This window comes from Poeciliopsis prolifica, unplaced genomic scaffold (assembly GCF_027474105.1).
Source record: "Poeciliopsis prolifica strain line A6 unplaced genomic scaffold, Auburn_PproV2 SCAFFOLD001, whole genome shotgun sequence".
Taxonomy (NCBI): domain Eukaryota; kingdom Metazoa; phylum Chordata; class Actinopteri; order Cyprinodontiformes; family Poeciliidae; genus Poeciliopsis; species Poeciliopsis prolifica.
The window spans coordinates 25,410,934-25,435,010 of NW_026562376.1; the positions used below are offsets into that span (position 1 = coordinate 25,410,934).

Consider the following 24,077-nt stretch of genomic DNA (forward strand, 5'->3'; position numbering starts at 1 on the left):
TCACTAACTAACACACAATCATTCTGTACTAGATAATGTCCTTCCAGGCACAAAGATTAATAAAATATGTAGTGATCTTAGCAATGATGGTTTTATTGGAGGCCAGCAACTCAACCGAAGCAGAGCTCTTCACCAAGAGGTAAACCTGCAGGAAGATTTTGTTTCTGCTCTCTGTCAGTGAGGCCTTCTGAGAAAAGAATCAGAGTAAATCAACAATACAAGAAACATTCTTAATTCTATAATGAGATTAACTTTAAGGAAAGCATCAATTAAAGATACATTATAAAGATCAATGAGAATAACAAATAATTGATTAATAATATCACAATTTCTCCAACATTTCCCCCCTGTTTATCAAATATTTGTTCTAATTCTCATATCCTTCCTAAACAGCCACTTCAAACAATTTTCAACTAGGAGTTCATTTTTAAGAAAGCAAACACGTTTACACTCAAGGTTTATACTCAGTCCAAAACTTAGAATCAGGAAACACATCAAAAGAGTCCTCATCAGAGCTTTCTCTGTCAGACTCAGGATCTTTTACTAGTAAAGTATACATCGGCATCATCTGGTCCCCCATGGGCTAAATTGCTGTAGTGATGAGACGATTAAACAAAGAACGCAGGCAAGGAATACAACAGCATCCACACAAGGTTAGAATGGCAGCAAAGACTGCCATCGACACTAAAGCAGAAGACACAAGGGTTCGGTACTTTCCAAAAACATTCATCCAGTCGTCCCACCTGGAAGTATTCGCTCCAGAGAACTCCTTCATCTTACCATTAAGGGTACGGAGCCCCTCAATGGCCTTCGTCAGGCTGCCACCAGCCGCTGTGTTGTTGGGTTGAAAAGTGCAGCATCTTTCACCAAAGATTGCACACACTCCCCCTCGTTCAGCCAGCACCATGTCAAGTGCAATACGGTCCTGGAAAGCCATCAGTGATGTAGCGGTCAGCTGCTCATGCACCGCCTCGAAGCCTGCCTGTGTCCAGTTGCCCAGTTTTTGTACATTGTAATGGATGTAGTTGATTCTGTCAACGTTTTTGTTCAATGTGCACCACCAACAAATTGTGGACTCAAATCCTGCTGCAATTTGGTCGGCCAATTTATACTCATCTGGTACACCACGGGGAACACCAATGGCATTGATGTATGTAGGATCATTGTTCCTCCAGGTCAGGTCTCGTTTCTGCAACTGACGTCACTGCTGAGGCACAACATCAGTTAAAGCATGAATTAAATGATCAGCAGTCATAGGATAAACAGAAACAGGCAATAATAAAGAAATTAATGCAGACATCCCTGTTACCTTCCTAGGTAATCTATTAAAAATTTTGTCACCACTGCACCACCACCAGACATCTGCACGAAAGACAGGGTTAAATTCATTGTTCACAGAGAGAACAGTCCGGTGTTAAAACATCATTTGTCATACATCAAGTTTAATCTCTGTAGTTTGCCGACGTCATACTTGCCCAGGAGACTAAAACAATGATAACAGAACTAGGTGGAAAACATACCTGAATACTCATCCTCATTCTGTAAACAGTGTTACAAGAAAACATTTTTATTCGTGACGTGAATTGTTCCCAGATGAAAAACACAAAATAAAAACAAAGATATATTCGCTTGTTATTTTCATTAATGTGCAAGTCCGTTCTGCTCCTAAAGACACTACAGGGTTGTGGACAATCTTCACCAGTTTTGAGACGGAAAAACTATTTGGTTTAACCCCCTTTGTAACCTGGACTTTGCCCTGTAGGTCGGTGAGCGTCTTGAGCTTGCTTCCCAATTACTTTTGAAATTAAATTCCTTTTTGCAGTGTGTTAAATGTATCCAAGTTGGCTTTTCCGCTGCATCTGGGTTTTTAGTGAAATGTTCAAACCATTTAGAAAAGCATCAATTATTTCTAAACAATACTTCACTTTTATTCAATTCTATGAAGTCCATGTGCATTACTTGAAATGGATATTGCAGAGTAGGAAACTTTCCTCTAAGTGATCTTAGATTGCCCTGAGAGTTATGTTTTGCACATATCAAACAGGTCCTACAGAATTTTTTTTAAATAAGAAATAAATCCATAAGTAGTGTAATGTTGATGTATCCTAACATCCCCCCTGTTGAGACATGCGAAACGCCATGGCTCAATATTGCAGCCCATTTATACACATCTTTTTCTTGGTAAATAAGGTTCAGTTTCATATAATTTTCCAACTTTGCTCCATTTTTTTATCCATAAATCCTTTTCATTTTGAGGATTTAATTGTTGCATGTCTCTTAAAGTTTCTTTCATAATTTAATTTTTACGTCCACATGTAATACATTTATCTCTCCCTCAGCTGCTTTTTTTTTTTTTTAATTATTTTGTCTTCGAAAGCATTCCCTAGGGACACCTTATCTGTCCCTGCAGTGTGCGCCGCACATTTACAGATTGCTAGTTGTTTTGGTAGGTGCACGACTTGTAATAATTCTTTTAATAATTCTGCATGTGTTACTTTTGATGTTAATGGGTGAAAAAGAACTATAGGAGCTCTAACTTCTACTGCCATAGAAGCAGCAACTACAGCTCTCACACAATGTGGTAAGGCACACGCTACACTATCAAGTTTTGAAGAAAAATATGCTATTAGTCTCATTTTATCACCATGCTGTTAGACTAGCACCGAGGTCATGACATGACCTTTACAATCCACCATCTGAACAAAAGGTTTTTTTATTGATAATCTGGTAATGCTAACGCAGCGCTTGACACGAGGGCCTGTTTTAGTTTGCAAAGTGCTTCTTCTGCTTCATCTGCCCACAACAAAGAAGAAGACATTTTAAAATCTTTTTTACATTAATTTATTCAGAGCTGCCACAATTTCTGCATAATTAGGCACCCAGTTTCGACAATAGTTAGTCAACCCCAAAAAGGACATCATCTGTTTTTTTTTTGTTTGTGGTTTGGGAGCTTGGAGAATTGTCATTTTTCTATCCTCCGCTATGGTTCGTCCTCCTTCACTCAAATTATGACCCAAATATTTTAGTTGTCGTTTACACAGTTAAAGTTTAATTTTGTTAACCTTATGACCTTCTTTAGCTAAATGTTGCAGAAGCGCTAAAGTGTTTTGCTTACAGGTTTCCCTGTCTGGAGAGGCAATAAAACATCAACTATGTACAACAAAACTTGGCTCCCTCCTGGGGGTTGAAAAGTTTACATACTTGCACTCATTACTTGAAAGAAAATTGTAGGGCTTTCACAGTAGCCTTGAAGTAGTCTGGTGTACGTGTATCTTTTCCCTTCAAAAGTAAAAGCAAACCAAAATTGGCTCTCTTTCTCAATTGGTATTGAGAAAAAGGCATTTACTGATGTCTACAACCGTGAATACTTTTGCATCTGATCTAAGAGAATTCAACAATGTGTGTGGATCAGGCACATGTTTTGTGTCTGTGTACAGATAGGTCACAGTTATCTTGGCTGGGGTGACCTTGTTGAGTCTCGCTTCATAGTTCCTATCAGGCCCAGGAACTGTTTTGAACCAAAGTGTGACATGCAAATCATCAGGAGACTTTTGATCCTGTAGGGCAGAAATGGCTTTATGCCCCTCTGCCAGAAGTGTTTGTGCAGTGTTGTGTGGGGGTTTGTTGGGCACATCCAATGAATAAAAGTAATACAGTTCCCTGTGTCCCTGGACAACAAAGAAATCCCCTTCTTTTATTCCTGTAGTTGATCTTGACATTTTCACCACAAATTTTTACCCCAAGAATGTTTTCTCTACATGTTGTTCTACATGCACCCGTGTCACAGAGGAAATTTACAGGTTTGCTATTTATTAGGAGAGTTATTTCAGGTCTTATGCTGTCCATAGAAAGTAAATCCTGAAGATTTAACTGGACCTCTTCACTCCCCAATTTCTCTGATCTTAATCATGCTGACTGTCCTGTGTTTTTTTGTTTTCTTTTCTTGGGCAATTTCTGGCTAAATGTCCTTCCTGCCCGCAACACCAGCACCCCGAGTAACTGTGCCTGTAGTTTCCTCTCCCACGTCTCCCTTTTAAACCTCTAAGGTTCTGACCTCTGCCCCTAAAGCCTTCTCTTCCTCTCCTGTCCTCATAAAACACTTGTTCCTCATCCTGGAAAAAGGCTCCTGGAACCTTTTCCTTTTCTTTTGTAATTTCTTTCTCCCCACTTTCTCGTTTTTGCGCTACTTCTAACCAAAATTGTACATCATCATACCCTTCCTCGTACAATTTTTATTTGAATTTGTTTTTTTGTTTTATTTTATCCTGATCTTTAATAACTTTCCAGTCGTTTGATTTTAGACTGTCTGTTGGCTTAGTTTTACTTATTCATTTCCCCATTTTTTTTTGTAAAAATTTGGACCAGTTTTGCCGACTCCTAGGGAGTCCTAGAAACTGGAGATCTGATTCAGTAGGCCAGCAATTGAAAGAACCTGTTGTGGTAACTCTCACTTCAACTCTTTCGAGTGGAGAGTTCTTGCCTGTGCATCCACAAGAGGTTTGCTGCTCACAATCCTACTGTTTTACATGAGATAAAATACCAAGTGGTATTTATACCTCCAATCACGCTCACATACACACACTTTTTTTTTTGTTTCACGGATTTGAAGCGCCTGTTATCGCCGTCCGTTTAACCACGGGTATTCGTCGGGCCCCGTTCCCACAACAGGTGGGGTTCGTAAGATCTCAAACCACGTGAGGTTGCAAAACCCCGAACCAGGTGAGGTTTGCAAGTCCTCGTCCCAGTAGGGTTTTACAAGACCTCCAGCGAGGTAAGGTTTACCAACCCTTATTTTCTAGTTTATTTTATTTTTTTATCACGGAATTTAAGCGCCTGTTATCGCCGGACTCCGCCGTCCGTTTAAACACGGGTATTCGTCGGGCCCCGTTGCCCACAACAGGACAAGGTCTCCAACCTTGCAGCACCAGGCTCCGTACACCTTATCGCGGAACTTTTGCGCCAGGACTCCGCTGCCCTACACGGATTTTGTGCAACTATTTTTACCTGTTAGAGTCTAGAATTGACAGGGTTTTCACTTGTGCGCGCAACAACCTTCAGTCAAAGAAGAAGTCACTCTTCTCCCACACAGAAGAATGACTTACTCTCTAAAACGTCATTCGCCACTTTTTAAAGAAGAATCACTCACCCTCTCTTGTCTTTCCCTGGAGTGTCGTCAACCTTCAGATCCCAGCAGGCAGGCCGAGCCCAGTCCTTTAACAGGTTCTCTTGCCGTGCGCACGGTCTTACTGGGGTCCGCCACACCTGCCGGAATCTTTCCAGTATATGACATCCGGCTCGAAGGACCAAAAATGTTAGGGTTAACACCTGTTAAACATACATTAACAAAGACAGAAAAGACAAAAGAGTTAGATTCTTTTTCACTCGCGAGGAGAACGGACAGAGATGTGCTTCAGTTACAATCTCCTACCGCTCTGAAGCACATTTTGTCTGCTCCTCTATTTTATTGTTTCTAGGATCCCTAATCACAAGGACGCTGTAGCTCTAAAGGGAGGGGGCAAACAGCTACAGCGTCAAATGTTATTCACTAACTAACACACAATCATTCTGTACTAGATAATGTCCTTCCAGGCACAAAGATTAATAAAATATGTAGTGATCTTAGCAATGATGGTTTTATTGGAGGCCAGCAACTCAACCGAAGCAGAGCTCTTCACCAAGAGGTAAACCTGCAGGAAGATTTTGTTTCTGCTCTCTGTCAGTGAGGCCTTCTGAGAAAAGAATCAGAGTAAATCAACAATACAAGAAACATTCTTAATTCTATAATGAGATTAACTTTAAGGAAAGCATCAATTAAAGATACATTATAAAGATCAATGAGAATAACAAATAATTGATTAATAATATCACAATTTCTCCAACAAACTATCTGACGGACCCTCCTCTCCGGAATAGACCTTGCCTGGGAGGCTTAAGAGTGTGACCCCTCTATAATTGGAGCACACCCTCCTGTCACCCTTTTTGAACAGGGGGACCACCACTTCAGTCTACCAATCCAGGGGAACTGCCCCGAATGTACATGCGATATTGCAGAGTCGTGTCAGCCAACACAACCCTACAACATTCAGAGCCTTAAGGAACTCCAGCCGAATCTCATCCACCCCTGGGGCCCTGCCACCGAGGAGCTTTTTAACTACCTCGGCGACCTCGTCCCCAGAGATTGGAGAGCCCGACCCAGAGTCCCCAGGCTCAGCTTCCTCAATGGAAGGCATGTTGGTGGGATTGAGGAGGTCTTCGAAGTATTCTGCCCACCGGCCCACAACGTCCCGAGTCGAGGTCAGCAGCACACCATTCCCACTATAAACGGTGTTGGTGCTGCACTGCTTCCCCCACCTGAGACGCCGGACGGTGGACTAGGATTGCCTTGAAGCTGTGCGGAAGTCTTTCTCCATGGTCTCACTGTCATTGCCCATGTGAGCATTGAAGTCCCTCAGCAGAACAAGGGAGTCTTGACATTCATGAACCATTAGCTGTTAGCATGACTTGTATTAGCTTTTGGCTTAACTTTTATTAGGTTTTAGATTTGCTCTTATGAGATATGCGTTTGATTCTTATTAGCCAAATCTTCCAAATCGCCTTCAGTCAATGTCAGTCCAAGTCAGCATACTGAAGTTGCTCTCGTCTGTTTGCTCTAGAAATAATATTAAAACTTTGCTCCATGAAGTGCTTCACTGTGCAACTGGCCCTAATCCAGTTCTTTGGCATTATCTGACAAACTGGCTGGTCCATAGGCCCAAAAAGAACAATCTGTTTTTTTTCTTGTAATTCATCCACAAAATGTCACAGCATTTGTCCTCAGGCCCGTTAATGTGTTCTTTGGCAAACTGGAACTCTTCGGTCCATGTTGTTTTAGACATTGGGAATTTGTGGTGACTTCTTTCCACACAAGTTATGTTATCATTCACTTGTCATGTGAATTCTGAGCGAACTTTTGAAAAGTTGCGACAAAGTTTACTTTTTTTTACTTTTTGTCATTTCGCAGCTACAAATTTCATTGTATTTATTTATTTATTATTAATGAAGATCATTAGGACTAGAAAAGAAAATAATTATGTTCTTTTGTAAAATCTTTTTTCTGTCTTTATGAAAAATACATACATGAAATGTATGGCACAATTTTTTCTTCATCTGTCTTTACATTGAGATACTAGCTATTATAGTACAAAATACTACACTAAGCAGTCACCCGTCAAAGGTTAGACCTAAATTCAATTGAAAAGCTGGGGTAATTGTTGACAATCACTTCATTTAAAAAAAAAAAATCCACTTTACATTGATGCACTATTACAGAAAATAAAATACAATTGAGGTTGTCGTATTGTCACAAAATTAGGAAGAGTTTAGTACTTTTGTTAGACACCATATCTGGCTGATCTAACAAGCACTGAGAAAAACAGTTCCCGGTTTTCACTTAAATACTTCCACGACTTATAACTGAAAAACAAACAAATACATGACTCAGCAATAAACTGCCACCATGCACAAGCCCACTAACTTCTCTAACAACAGCGAACCCCTCCTTGAGGAAGCCATTAACATGTTCACGATGCACTTTAGGTAGACCCATGCACACGCACACACACACGCGCACACGCCTCCACACACCCACACTGCACTTGTGTTTGCAGTAAAGCAAGACCTGCATGCACTTAATGAGATCTGAGTGGAAGTGAAGGTGGAAATTGGTCATTAACCATCTGCTTGTGGCTCTCCTGCTTCCGGATCCAAGAAGTTTTGCGACTAATGTGTGTGTGTGTGCACTCGTTTGCAGTGAGTGAGTGTGAGGGCCTCCAGAAGAAACACGTCTGTCTGGTGAAATGGCATTGGCCAACAGTGAAAGGCTAACAAAAGCTGATCATATTTTTGCATTTCTTCCTTTAATAACACTATGTCGCTGACTCCATCTCTGCTCAATCCATGGTTCTGATGATTTGGAAAATGATGATTTGGAAATCCTACAAACCAATCCTACAAGTGCCTTTGTTATGCAGTGTTATTTTTCAACTTGTCCTCAGTGATGGTGGATTTTTTTTAAACCATTAGACATTAAAACCCTAAAGGGATCCAAAGTACCAAAGAATATTTTAATATCTCATATAGAATGAAAACAGATTTGAATCTAACATGACGCTGCTTTTCACATGTCATTCCAAACCTCATAGATGACATTGATAACCAAAATAAATAAATTTGCTTCATGTAAATATGCCAATTTTGAAAAAAAAAAAAAAAAAGTCTAGCTGTAAAACGTTTTTGCAATAGAATGAGGTAATTTCTGGGCTGTATCGAAATTTGCATACTTTGCTAAACCTCATCGTATCACACGAGTCATGATCAACAACCGGAGGCTACTACCAAAAATGATGAAGAAAATAACAGAAAGTGGTAGAAAGATGATCATTTTTAATTACTTTTTGCAAGACAAAGTTAATAATGTCTGATTTTAATTGCATTTCTTTTTAATGGAAATACCACAATTGTGAAATTGTGTTTTTTTGACATTGGCGCAATATTTAGAGGATTTCGTGCAGATTTGTAATGGAAACACAGCTGATGATGACAAACACACAGTTTTTCATGTAGACCAAGAGCCTCAACTGTTGTCTCATCTGCCCAGAGTAGCTCATTCTTCAGGTTTTGTGTGACCGTGACAAAGGGCTGCATGCAAGAAGATTCCATGTTGCTGAACATGTTGTTGAATATCGTGATGACGATTTCAGGTACAATAGCTGCCTGATTCATTCCTTCCTCTCTTTCTCATGAGTGCTTCCACATGCGTTTTGAGCATTGCCATTGAGTCCAGTCTGAGCATCTGCTGATATGAGACTCGGTCCAATTGGCTACATATCACACTGACATGTAGGTTCATGACAATGTTAGTAAATCGTCCTTTGACAAACTGATATTGCAATGACAATATATTGTGCAGTCTGGCAATGACATGACTTGAGCAGATGAAAGGTGAATGGCTCATGGAAATCAATTAAATGGACGAAGGGATGCACACCACCATGACAGACCCTGGAAACACAAACATATTTCACCATGTCCGTTTTTTTTCACATGTCCAATCTTGGACATGTGACATGTGTCTGAACATGCTTTTATCTAATTCCATATTGTTCCAAACAGTGTAAGAATAAGAGTGTATTGCAGTTCCTTTTGCCCATTTCTGCAAATGTGCTCTTGTTGCTTTGGCAGAGTTGAACTCTGGGCTTTTCTCAGCTGGCTGAAGAACTTTCTTCTGGCGGGAAGAAAAGAAAAACAAGGAACATGTAAAAGGAAAAACAGCAAAGCCAGGGAGGACATGAAGGATGTGGTGGGGAAGATAAGCAGCAGTCGGTGCAGAGCTCTCCATTCGTGTGGCTTTTGTTTTTACAGCTTCCTCCCGCTTCAGCCACACAGCTCACCACACCTCAGCTGCCAGAAAAGATAAACATCTCAAAGATGGAGTCTTTGATATGAAGCAAGAAGGAACATGTCAAAGTGTGAAGGGCGTTACATAGCAAACCAAATGAAGAGATTTGGCTCAATATAAAACGGAGCTATGCACAGTGGAAGCATAGTGGCCCACTACCAGTGAAAGGAACAAATTGATGATTTGTTCCTTTCTCGCAACATAAAAGCACCAGTTTTTGTCAATGGCTGAAAATAGATAATGTGATGTAGTAACTGCCAGAATGTGACTCCATCTGGTGAAATAAGTGAAAATTCTTATTATGCCCAATGATATAAAAGTGTGCGCTAATGTTATCTTAAGACAGGATGTAGCCCTTAAATAAACCATATTAGGCTGGCTGATAATACTGTCACAACAGCACTAAATAAGCCTCAACAATTTGTGTTAGAATGTGACAAATGACTTGTTAGCATTGGGAACATACTGGCTAACAATTAACCGCTAACAGCAAGCGATTTGTTAGCACTCTGAGAATACTGGCTAACGTTTAGTGAAATGCTAACAGAAACAATTTGCTAGCACTGTGAATATACCAGTTAACTATTAGTAGCTAACAGAAAACGATTTGTTCGCATTGTGAAAATACAGTCTAACCATTTGCAGCTAAGAGCGACTGATTTGTCAGCACTGTTGAAATACTGACTAACCATTACTAACATCAAAGGTTTTGTTGACACTATGAAGACACTTGCTAACCATTAGTTGCTAACAGTACAGTTAGCATCTGCTTTGTGAATTAGAATTGGTGTCACATGTGAAGAATGTACACTTACCCAGGACTTCTTAAAAAGATCACTGTTGCATAAGAGATTTAAAAAAATGATATTGTAAAAGACCAATATTTGTTCTTACTTATTTTAGAAAGTAAAAATCACGTAGATTTATTACACTAAGTGAAATATTCCAAGTCTTTATTAAAGGTAATTTTGGTGACAACACCTTACAGATGATAAAAACACATGTTCCATTTCATCTGCCGTTATTGGTTCACTGGGTTTTCAGCCGTCGAGCAGAAAATCTTAGAGCACTTCATGCTTCCTGCTTCATGTAGATCATGATTTCATATTTCAGCAGGACTTGGTATTTTCCACGCTGCCAAAGGCACCAAAATGACTGGGTCAATGACCGTGGTGTTCCTGTGCTTGATTGGCCAGCAAACTAGCCTGACCTGAACCCCACTGAGATACTATAGACTAGTACTGTCAATGAAAAGATGAGAAACACCACAGCAAATAATACAGATGAACTGAAGGCCGATATCAAAACAACCTGAGCTTCCTGAACACCGCGGGTATTTAGTTTTCTAAAAAAGTCTCCACATGGGAATCGAGTCACAACTTCATGAAACATGGTTATGTTACAACCAGTCAGAGGAAATATGATTGCAAAATAAAAATATGTAAAACCAAAGTCTATTTTGGTCTTGATAGCCTTAACAAAGTGCAATATTGTATTTTATCTATCAACATATACATAATCAAAGGTAAATTTGAAGCAAAATGTGCCCAGTTTGATGTTTCTACAAATCTGAATTTTACAACAGAATCAAAACACATTGATATATAAAAAAAATAATAATAATTTTTGCAGCAGCAAACTGCTAAAAGCGCCGGCTTATTTACAAGTAACCACATGCAAATGCTGGGAGGCGCTATGGCGGATGGCCTGTTGTCACAGCAGGTTACACCTCAGCATGTCAGCTCAGACACAGATGGATGCTGGGTCGTTCAGCTGGATGTCAGTCAGAGGTGATGAAAGAAACACGGGGCAAAAATGTTGGGCGCTCGTACGCACAAGGAGATGCATTATAAATCACTGACTGCCGCCAGAATCCTGATTAACCCTCTGACCCCAGATAAGGACCACCGTGGTGTTGGTTTAAAAAAACGAAAGACAAAAATAAATAAATCACTCACACATGTACCCGTACCCATACATTTTTAACAGTTATGAGAGAAGCCAGAGAGCCACTCTGGGTGTTTATGCCTGAGAAATGAGGGGGCAGAAGACGATCCTTAAGTAAAATGAAAAAGGGACTCATCCGTCTCTTCGCTCGCCGTCCTAGATCTCTGTCCCGATGTCTTCAGGTCCTTCAGGATCTGAGACTGATGCTGGAGACACTCCTTCATCTTGTCCTCTGTTAGGGCAAGACGCTCCTCCAACACGGAAACGGTCTGCATGGAGAGCAGGGGGGATTAAGACGCGCGATAATTATACAGCAGTCGCAGAATAATTACAGAGGCAAAAGCAAGTCGGACGGCCTGTGGATTTGGTTCCGTCATCACTCTGGAAACATAAAGTGGGAGACACAGAAGAGGCTCTGTGGATGGATGACCTGTTTCTCATTTACCTTTCTGAAAAGTGACTTTTGCTTATTTGTTCTCTGGGAAATGACTTTTGATGATAAAACAAATATAAAAATCAAAACATCAACAATAATGGTAGTAATATTAATAGTAAAATAATATTCTATGCAAAGGAGCCTACAATTTCTTTGATGGGGACGGTGAGGGACCTGGATAATGGATAGGGAGCGCTGACTCAAAAAAGGTTGAGAACCACTGCCATAGAAGAAGCTACTTGGGTAGCAAGCAAAGGTTTATGTGCAGCAAGTTATCAGTAGCCTCAACTGCTTCGAGTCACAAAACACAATGAATGTCTACATACGACTCAAAGTTTCGCCTGACAGAAAATCCAGAGAGAAAAATTATTTATGAGATGAAGTAGAAACCATAAGAGTCAGCTTATTTAACTGACAATGAAGGACTGCGCAGCTATTCCAATTTCTTTATCAGGGTCCACTATTTCTGATTCATTTCTGATTAGCAATAATACAGCTAAATTTGGAAGAAAAAGAATCTGATAGTATTAAAACTATTCCACTGAAATAGTCACAAACGTGGCTAAGCAGCTGCTTCTCAGCAGCTTTCAGAATTCCCATCCAGCTGACCTGCGTGAGAACGTCCAGCTGTCGAACAATGTGCTGCAGGGTGAAGTCCAGATTTGATTGACGAGCGGGGAGAACGTTCAGTGGGCGGGTCTGCGCCGTGTCCTCTTCCTCCGCCTTTCCTTTTCCGTTTCTCGGGCCGCCTGAGCCGGTCTGATTCCCAGAAGTCGACCCTGTCCTGCTGGCACTTTCACCTCGGGTCCACACTTCCGATCTGGTGTCATGACGTGCCACGAAGTCTGCCTGTGTGGGTGTCAAAAGTGGGAAAAACTAAAAGTTTTCAACTATTCAAGGACAAAAACACTTTTTGCAGAGACATTGGTGGGTGTGTCGCTTGCTCAACTCATCTAAGACACTTTTTCCAGCAATCAGTACTAGGGCATTTATAGAGGTGTGAAGAAGTGTTTGCACTCTTCCGGATTTTCTTTATTTCTTTTTTTGCATGTTTGTCATACTTAAGTGTTTCATAACTTCAAACCAATTTAAATATTAGTCAAAGACAACAGAAGTAAACCCCAAATGCAATTTTTAAAGTTAAAAATTAAAGTTGTTAATTACTGAGGAGAAAAAAAAAAAAAATCGAACCATGCTGTCATTTCAAGAAGTCAAGCTGTTATCTTCTTTCATACTCGTATAATAACCAAATCAGTCACACCTTTCTCATCTGGACTCGGGGTGCACCGACCCACTTTTTTTCACTTCCAATACAATACAAATATCTTTGGGTCAGTATCACATTATTCCAATCCAATAGAAAACCAGCGCTCAATTGACTTGAAACATTAGTTTTTTAAACACAGACAAATGTCCTGAATTGTAAACTTGATAACTCTATACCAGTGTGACACATTTAAATAGAAGCTTGCTCAAACATGAAATGACAAACACAATCTTTATTTCTTCAGTCAGCATAATTAGGAGAATAGCAGCCAATGTGAAAGAAATAATAAAGAAAATGATGGAGATATTAATATCAGATCGGTTCATCTAATCTGGGCCGCCATCCAGCACAAGTTGGGAATGGCCAGAAAACACATCTGCATCCGTCAGCACAGGTTTGACATTTGACCACGTTGTTCACTCTGTCTGTTGATCACAGGTACTAGTTAGGAGGCTTTTACTGATCCAGTGGACAATTTAAAATCTTGCGTTTTCCTTTATAGATATGCACAAGAGTCAGCAAAAACATGTTGGTTTTGATATGCCACACACATAAAAACTGCTTCCTGTCTTGACATGCAAGATATCTTGAGCTCATTGCAATCTGATAGACTGGAGTGATTGCATGCCAGATGTTGCTGGATCACAGAGCGGCACCGAATATATGATGCCATCTTTATAGTCAAAAAAACTGATAAGCCCATGAAAAGCTAGCTAAAGGCTCAAACTTTAAGTTGATGCATTACTTTTTAAAAGCTCAAAAAAAATGTGACAATACCAAATACCTGAGCTTTATATTCTGTTTAACTAGAGCATCGTTTTCATTTTCACATATTCACTTCTTATTGTAGCACATGCAGATTTGAAATGATAGCTCTTACAACTGCATTTATCCGAAATCACAAACTATTCTCAGGGAAATTTGACATTTTTCTTTTATTGCTCAGTGTTTTCACAAATGCAACAGACTGAGAGATCCACTTTTTTTTTTTAAATCTGTGTGAGAAGAGGAGTGGATCTGTAAACGTGATGCCTAGTTGCTTCAAATGTTTCCACCAGCAGATATTTAGAGGAACAGAAGGAGAAGAAGAATTTTGCTTGTTTGCCAAGATTGCTCATACCCCTTAAATTTTCCCCACATATCCGCAGATTACAGACATAAAACTTTATTTGATTGATCGATAAAGTAGATCATTCAACATCACAAAGCGTGATCATAATGTTGAAGAAAGCGCATTTGTGTTTTGCTTTTTTTTTTATACGGCATTTTATTTCAGTGTAAATATCTGGTTAAAACGCAAACACCTGCGACTTACAGAAATGTCTGGCCTTTTTTTGTACCTGCTTTATTATCAGGTACAAGCAATAGTCCAGAAATTACTGTATCTGAAAAAGCATCTTCTTTGAATTCCTCTTTATTGACGTCATTAGCCGAACATTTGATATTTTTAATTGTAAGTAATTTAGAAGACAGTGTTTCTGTTCCCTCTACATCACCATGCCTCATGTAATGGCTGAGCAGCAGTTAGCTTAACCATCCATTTGATAAAAAAAGACCAAAAAAAAAAGAGGTGCATTTATTACAAACTGAAAAGTTGACAGGTTGAAAAGGTTGAAATTGAATGATATTCAATTCTCGAGGTTATTCGGCAGACTGAGAAGAAAAAGGCAAGAAAAAGTATTTGACGGAATCCATTAAGTTTGGTTTAAATTCGTCATTAAGAATGTAAAACATATTAAGCAGCATCTGGAGAAGCTTGTGTTTGGGCTTTTTATACAAATCATTGTCAAAATTTGCCTTTAGGTTGTGATCTGGAGAAAAAAAAAAGTGCTCAGAGAAGATTCGATGTGTGGGGATACACGTCGAACAATAGTCAAACATATCGTTATCTGTTTAATGCTTGTAACACCACAATATGTAATAATAGTAGTACAATAGTAGTACAATGCTACTACTACGTTTTCTCTACTACACATCAGTTTTTGGATGCACTGATCCACTTTTTTCACTTTCGATATCTGAGGTTTAGCATCAGCCCATACCGATCCGATACAGAAAAACTGAACATTTCTTTTTATAAAATCAAGAGATTTAGTCACAGTCCAAAAGCTTGGTACGAGGTGATGGCATTGTCCTCCCTGGATCTATGCATCCAGACATCAGTGGTTCAGTTTCGTACTTTTTTTTTTTTTTTTTTGAGAAAGTGAGTACATTTGGAATTAACATGACGATAACAGACTTACAGTCAGAATAAAAACATAAGCAATATTAGCTAGAGTACATTCAGTCATTCATCATTATGAGTATTTATATTTTCCAAGAATAGCAAAAACTTTTCCCATACCTTTTTGAACACAATATTTACCCTTAATCATAAAGGTGAATTTTTCTAAGGCAAGAGAGCTTGATGATGTAGACATCTGCGTTTTTAATTGGGGTCTGGTTATAGATTTCCAGGACCTGGCTATACTATATTTGGTCTGCTACAAACAGTAAATTATGGACTTTTGATCAAACTTGCTTATTTGAGTTTGAGTGGAAAAAATCCCTAAGATGCACAACCCAGGACAGGCATTACATTTAGTACCAACAAGAAGTGAAATTTTATTCAAAACCTCCTTCCAAAATTCCTGAATCTCAGTAATATCGGATCAATGCATCTCCAATTGGTGTTGCACTAGTAAGGCCATACTGCGAATGATGACGCTTTACCGAAACAACTCAACAAAACCTTCCAAAATACTGCAGAACTAAACTCAGAGAAAGCATCAAATCTGAAATTAGGCTTAACATAAAAAGATAAATTTTGAAATGAGAAACAATGGAGGCCAGTCATCTGTGATAAACTCCAGAAAGTGAGTCAAAGTTGGGCAATAGTAGTAACTTCTGGTAGTGCAAAAATGAGGAACAGAAGGGGGCAAATTAATGAGGGTCGTGTCTGACGGATGGGAGAGGAAGGAAGAAGAGAAGGAGGGGGTGTCACACATTCCTGGCCTAATGCACGGAGCAATCGATTCCAGCTTGCTTCCTGCACACTGTCCTCACTTCAAAGGGAGACTTGTGAGGAAGCAGGAGAAGGAGGCCAATGGAGGGAGGAGATGGAGGCTGATGGAGGGAGGAGAAGGCAGGAGAAATGTGTTTTAAAGAAAGGAAGAGGCGGAAGGCTACATTTAAGGGGGAAGAGGAGAACAAAGCTGTCCGTGTGTGGCAGACAGTCTACTTTGCTATCTCAGTTCATTTTTTTTCCCCCTTTTCCCCTCTTTCTTTCCCCCTTCTTCTCTCCTTGGCCACATCTGGCCAACATCTGCTGGGTTCATTTATGCCTAGCAGACTGAGGCCTTCAATACCCTCACTCCCCATCCCTTTTCCAGGAAGTTTGGGTGTAATCAAACGTTTAACAGGCAAGGCACCCCAGCTGGTTTTTGTGTCAATTGATGCAAAAAAAAAAGAAGAAAAACACATCAATGTTCAAACACATGTAGACAATCAGTGTGTGCGGTATTAGAAGAGCAGTGGAAAACGCACGCAACTGAAATTCAAATTTGTCAAAAGAACATCTGAATTAAAAAGCATATTGGGAGCTAATTGGGGCGGACGCAGTGGAAGCAACAAACACTGCTTTACTGCGCACTCAACCAAGCTCACAGTCCAACATTGTCAACGGAATCCTACAAGTTTTAGGGGAGGTAAGAATCGTGCCTTTGTGCCTGCAGGAAGTCCGGAGTCATGGTTTGCTGTAACAGCAGATAATCGTGGCAGGAATGTCGTGTTGCCGTTGCTGCAAGGCAGGTTTCAAATGCAAAGGTGGGTGGAATGAGCTGCTGTAATTACAAAGGGGGAAGGAAGTGGGTGTGACATGCAGAACCAACAGTTCTGCATGTCATGTTGCACCAGAACGAGTTTCAACACTCGTTCTGGTGCAACAGGAGAATAATTGCAAGTTTTCAAATAAATTAATAAGAAATATGCTGAAAAGCTCAACGGGAAAATCGGTTTTAATATTAGTTCAAAGGTAACATTTCTGCTTCAAAAAAGTCTTTATTCTGAATTTTTACAGATTTTGCTACAAATTCAACAACCAATCCTTCATTTTCTCATTTGTTTCCATTTCTTCAGACCTCAGGACAGTTCTCTCACTATGAATGGTCTGCTGTATGACATTTCCCAGTTGCTACTGATAGACTGAGATGTAATTGTTATGTAACTTTAATGTAGCCTTAGACATCCATCTAATGGTTGTTATAGCAATGCTTCCTGCCACTTTTTGAATCTAAATAACATGGAGTACTTCCACAATTTCCCCGTCTCGTATGTCACGCCGACACAATTTCAGGTTTCCACTTGGAACTTTAAATGCAACAAAAAATTATCTAGTGTAGTTGAAATATCTTCTATTTCAATTTCTTCAGCCATAGAGACTGTAACTGGCTGCTGCTCACAAGAAAGCATTAACCCCGACAAGACATATTGTTATGTTTTATTATCACAAGATTTTGTTACATCCCCAATACTGACTAATATAAAATGTGTATATGAATTGAAATAAGCATTTCTTATCAATACATATCAACGATTCAGCAACATCACCCATCCTTAATTTGTCTGCTCTGACTCTAATGAGAGTTTGCATAAGACTTTGTTGCCTTTGATTGATGTTGGTTTGACCAATCAATTAGTCTTTAATTTAATTCGTTATCAGGGAAAATTCACAGTATCCACAGCGGCAGTTAAATGCTAATCAGTGATGCTCTAATGCCATTAAAAGCTCCATTGTAGCAGTATTACCTAAAATAAAATGGCTGTCAAAAGACCTGTTCATGTTAGAACCTTAACGGGGACTGTTTGAATGTTTTATGATCAAAAGAATAGTGAATAGCTTGCCCTCTGAGACCAAATTAAGTCGCAGCTGTCCGATCAAAAACGTGATTACCATGAGGATGAGGTTTAGCTGAAACCTCTGGTACTCTGACTCCTCGAAAAAGTTCTTTGATCTGAAGTGAGGAGGTTTGTGAAAGCAAACCTCGCTAACCTGGCGCCTCAACCACAACAAATTTACAGTCTTGTCATTCTCAATGAAAATCTATACTGTGATGCTTAATAGCATTAACATGTCAATTTGAATAAGTGAACACAATTTCCAAAATAATCTCTTAAATATATGTAACTTAAAATATAGTGGATAATTACCACTGAAACGCTACGATAAACACCTGATTAAACAAAATTAACCCAGCACTCCTCAGCCTTATGATGCTCCGTATTTCTACAGTGATGCACATTTGATCCTTACATCTGATCAAACTAAACAAGGGAAGCAATTTCCACATTTTAAGCACCATTATGAATAGAATTTAAGACCTAAATGTTCACAGAAATGTGCAAACTTAGTCCAGTCAACTGGCAATAAATTTGATACGCGTAAAAAAAGCCAGCAAGGTAGCAAAGGTATGTTAGCGGCGAGTTACTAGTGGCCTCAACTGCTCGAGTAAAAGAACGCAATGACTTGAGCATTGTCGAGTTTTTAACTTTTGACTGTTAAAAACAAGTCCTGCAAGGACAAAAAGCAAAATAAAAAAATAATCATATACAGAATTAAATTATCCTGTCAAGACAAAATTTAAGATCTGTGATTAACATATTGTTACCTCTTCACATAATGTTTTGCCAAAGGACATACAGAATGACAAATAATGTTTTTGTTTTAATTAGATGACAAATCTATGGATTTGCATTTGATTACAGAAAACTGTATGTTTGCTGCAGTCAGTTGAAAACAAAAAAACACTTAATGGCAGTCCGCTGCTAAACAGGACATTTTGATTTTACTGTGTGGGTGGCTATCATGCGGATGTGAGAAGCAGACAGATAGGGGAGAATGAAGGCGGGTGGCAACAGAAGTGGATGTATTCACTTCCTCAAAACCACATGAACCTCCTCTGTGCTCGCCAACAGTCTCTGAGCTCTTGCCATTGAAAAGCAAGTGCTGCTTCACCACTGACAAAAAAAATCTTTAGATATGGGTTCAAGTCTCCTTGTATAATCAGCTGCAGGAGCAGATACTATGTACTGGCAGATAACAATTAGGGCACAGACGAGTGAAAGACAAATCCTCTGATGTGGTGTGTTGGTGGAACCGGGAGGAAATTGAAGCTTTAGATCTCACCCCAACCTTCCTTCTGACTTCCTTTTAAGGATCTTTTATTCATCCATTTTAAACACCTGCTTTGTCCTGCTCTGAATTGCAGGGGAGGGATATTTACTCTTTCTGCAGCTACTTTTTCCCCCATACATGTGGATATATTCACAAATGATAAAAACAGTTTCAGTTAAGATGTATTGAGAAACAAGAGACACCTCAGTTCCATAAGACAGTCTTGATAGACAAATAAATTTGATTTGATTTGATTTGCTGATTAAGTTGATCTAATGTATTTGCTACAACACAGTCCAGAAAAAAAGGCTGCTGCATATTTTCTAAAAAATGACTAAACAAAGGTTTGGTTCATACATGCCATGTAACAACAGGTGGGGGTGGAGGGAACAGTCAGTATATCACAAGTATTAATTAGAACACTGGGTACTGTTACTCATCAAGGGAGGATTTGTTGAGAGAGCTTCCAGCTGGGTGAAGCGAGTTTGGGTTGTCAGTGGTAGTTGCTGAGTGAGGACTCAAGATATGTGTGCCTGTGAGACAATACCAGCTGTAACTTGGTGTTCTTGGGATAAACTATTACTTTGTACAAATTTTTGTTTTAGGATAAAAAAAATAATAATAATAATAAAAAAACAACAACTGGGGTTTGAAACTTAGGTCCAGAAGCTCTGATGTCAATTCACGAAATCCACATGCACAGCATCCAGCAACCAGACATCACTCAAGTGGTCCAATGGCTTTCTAGCATCGGTACACACATAAGCTCGCATGCGCTCACAGTGACTAACGCCACCCACCCAAACGCTCCTCATGCTGAGACCTATTGCAACAGTGTTCCACACTGGCTCAGCTGTTGCATAACACCGTCAGCTTCTGTTCAGAATTTATGCAAAAATGCTGCTTCTGCCTCAAAGTGAGGAACTGACCTGGATGACAGGCAGCACCGATTCCTGAAAGACGTGTGAAGAATGGCAGATGGGGAAAGAAGATGCGAGTGCAAAAGAGGAAGGGAGATAATTCAATCATATAAAGGGTATATGTTAAACATATTACATACCTCTAAGCTAAAGTTGTACAGTCAGATCTAATGGAGAAGTGATGATGTTATGCATCAACAATAAAAATTGTACTCATTGTGGATTCTATTTGGAGTCACAACTAGGAAATTTTGACTTTTCAGTTTATCTGCAACACTCCCCTGCAGTCAGATTTCCCTCAGGAAGTTGATCATTTTTGGCCGCTCCTTGCATCCATAAGTTGTTGTGAAAACATGTTTATTTTACAAGACATACTTGTAAGAAGGCGTCTAAAATGTTACAGGATGTACCTGCAACTTTAAACTGAACAAATTAAAAGTGATGTTTGCTTAAAATGATAAGAGAGAGAGAAAGGTAAAAGTGTCAATTTGTAACCCAGTTTTTCCCCGGTGGGTAAACTGTATGACATTATCAACCATTTAGCATAGCTACAAAAAGCTACAAACTGTTTGTCTCCTTTTCACTAACATTTAATGAATTAAGGAAAGAAATTACCAACATATTCATATATTGAACTTGTCCCTGTACCTTTTACCACTTAACAGATGAGTCAGGTAGCAGCAGCTCTAACAACGTCCCTACTGAGCCGTCCTCTCCGAAGTGAAATTAAAGCTGTAGTAGGTAAGTTTAAAAAAAAATTTACATATTTGTTAAAACTATCATTATGTTGTGACAGTATGACATGAGAAATAATCTGTGAAAAGTCCATTTCCTCTGCCTTCCCCCAGTGCCATCTAGAAACAACCAAACATTTCCATTTTATTGGAAATGTACAGACAGGAGGAGCATGTTCCCGTAGAATGACAGCCAGTGCAATTAGAGAGGTTGATCAAAAAAGCCTTGATTTGATCCAAAAAGCTGCAGGAAGAATTCTAATGAAAAATAAAAAATATATTATATTTTAGCATTTCCCTGTTAAGAATTTAAGATTTTCTTTTTCACATATAAAGCCCTTACAAATGAAACAACAGCAATAACCATAATGTAACACATTTAGTTATAGCTAACAAGGGTTAATTATCTGATGAAAAAAAAAAAAAAAAAAAAACAGGTTTTGGCAAATATTATTTTTTAAATACTATATGGCTGTGTTTGATGAATCAAATTAACAATTAACAATATTAGGTTATATAGGCAAACAAATATAACCACACTATTTGTTGTACATGTAATTTGAACTGTGGAGGTGGACCAATAACGGTAAGCACACAATACCTGCATGGACAGGGTTATGGGTTACCATTTATGCTAAAAGTAGAGGCAATTTGGGCCACACAGGGCTTGGATGAGAGCGCACTCCAAAAGGAGGTTGATCAACATTCACTGCTTTTACAAGGCCCTCAGTGTGTAGGTGTAGAAAGAGACTTTGTTGGGAATGAAGTGGAATCATCACCGTCCTGTAATCTGGAAACACATTCAGTTCATCCACTTCTTCAAAGAGGATGAGTCACAGTGAACAACAACAAAAAAAATAAAAAAAAAAAAAAACAGGTTATGAACTGGCAAAAAAGACCCCCATTATCATTATCCATTGTGTGGTTTAAAAGCAATGGTCTAATGTCCACAAAGAACAAGGTATAAGCTAATATTAGTTGATCCAACGTTAACAGCAGCTGCAAATGACTAAACAAAGATAACGTTGCTTGAAGAGCATTTAAAGCTAAGTGGAGAGTCTAAATTAACTGTCTTTGTTTTAGCCCTATAATTACTCCCACGATGTCATGTGCTCACCTGTTGCCCAGAGGCAAAAGTTAACATGTCCTCATCTAACCTGGACAGGATGAAAGAAAAACAGAATTACTGTGACTATGCAAGACTGACTGCTACCAACAGAAATGAACAGTTCAGGTTGCCAGGTTTGTTTGGAATCTAAACAGAGGGCGCTGACAACCCACTTTAATATTTTAGAGTATGGTATTTACATTCAGCCCTGTATAATTTTCATTTCAGTCAAAAGTTTCTGTCTGACTTAAAGGGGCAATTTTATGTAAAACTGATTTTTTTTTTTTAGCTTTACATCATATTATATTTCCTCATAAAACATATCTGGAGTGTTGATTTGATACTTTCATGCATGCGTGAGAAATCCCTTAATCAGCAGCCAATCAGCTGTGCAAAACACCTGATTAGCACAGCCTTTGTGACTTAGCACAGCCTTTGTGACTCCCCCACTAGGCTCCTTCAGACTATCCAACAGCAATTAGCAAACATGTAGTGGAACTGTGAAACTGCTGACCTCTTTATAGAAGCTACTTCTCAGTGCAATGCTGGCAAAGACTTTGTTAAAAGGGTCAAACTTCATTGTCAAATTTCTTTTAAGTCATATTTAATATACAAAGCATTTATATAACAACTGAAGGTAACATAATCACTTGATTGTGCTATGATACTATATGGCTGGAAAATACATAATACTTTCTTCAAACAAAAGATAAGAGAGCAAATAAAAAGCAGCCTGCAGCCACTGGGATTAAGGTTTTACACTGAAGGTTAGGGTTAACTAATTACTTTATTAGAAAAGACAAAGGTCTACATATTGATTATTTTATGGGCAAAAATCTCATCATCATCATTCTTCAATTTGATCTTTGTTGCAAGGAACATATTTACCTCCGTGGGCTATAATTTGTCCACATGACAAATACAATTACAATGGAGTGAGCATATGGGAGTAATAAAACCCCCGTCATTTAGACCTCAGCATCAGTGCACACACTTAGACATGATAACCCCACTGCAAATACACCCACACACAAATCCAGCTCAGAAGGTCAGTTATTGCTAACTATAGTAAATAAAGGCTTTTACAACTTCTTCATGCCATGTTTGAAAGAAATTAACTTTCTTATATAAAAAGGTTATAAGTACGACTTGTATGGATGGATTGATTATGGTGGCCCTGACGTGCAAACCACTTAACAAATCATTAAACTACAAATTTTAAATCACAACATAATCAATGTTCAGAAAACCAAAAAATGTGCTAAAACCAGAATAACTTCTTGTTATAAAGCCAAAAGTGAAAATGTCCAATCACCAATGTCTTATGGTTCGTTCACACCAAACGCGTTTTACATTCAAAGTCTTTGAATTTGAATTTGCAGTGCTTGGCGCGTTGAGTCAAACGCTTCTGACAAATAGGTCGGCAACAAAAAAACAACATGTAGAGTAATTTTGACACACCTCCTCATAGACTTTGAATGTAAACCACACGCATGACGCTCAAAACGAGTTTAATGTGAACACACCATCAAGAGTCTGCATTTAAAGTGCAAACACATTGAACTTGAAGCATCTGACACTTTGACGCATGCAACACGTATGGTGTGAAAGCGTCGGAGCTCTCACTGTGACCTACCTCTTCTGTTTTTTTTTTTAATATGTAGTTGTGCTTAGTGATTTTGCAAAATGGTTTGCACTTCTGAGTCACCATATTGAATGAATGAATGAATAAGAAAGATTGACAATTCTGCCAGCAGAACTTATTTCCACATGTAATTAAAGACAAACAAACAAATATTTCAACAGGAAAATGTCTACAGCTCTGCATGATTGCTATGTGAAATATGCTTTGAATGGATTAATGTCCTGCAGCTCGGTTTCGTAAAACATGTTTCTTCTAGAGAGGAAATTAGGATTTCACTTTAATTTTCAAACGCCTCTTTTTCAGCTGTTTCTTTCCCACCAACTCCTCAGGTGAAAGCAAATCCTTTCACAGTGAGGAAGTGAATGGGCATCATTGTGGCTTTGAGATGGATTAACCTATTTTAAAGCCCCTTACAAAGATTTACTGACATTAT

The 24,077-nt window shown here is 38.9% G+C and overlaps 1 protein-coding gene across 1 annotated transcript in view; it reads right to left on the reverse strand.

Moving 5' to 3' along the window:
• Nucleotides 1-10,372: 10,372 nt before the first annotated feature.
• Nucleotides 10,373-24,077, reverse strand: part of poc1b (POC1 centriolar protein B) — a 38,036-nt gene continuing 24,331 nt past the window's right edge. Inside the window, exons 11-12 of the mRNA XM_055039307.1 lie at nucleotides 12,429-12,668; nucleotides 10,373-11,652 (exon numbers count right to left, since the gene is read on the reverse strand). Coding sequence (XP_054895282.1) covers nucleotides 11,494-11,652; nucleotides 12,429-12,668 — 399 coding nt within the window. The 3' untranslated portion in view covers nucleotides 10,373-11,493. The remainder of the gene's footprint in view (nucleotides 11,653-12,428; nucleotides 12,669-24,077) is intronic.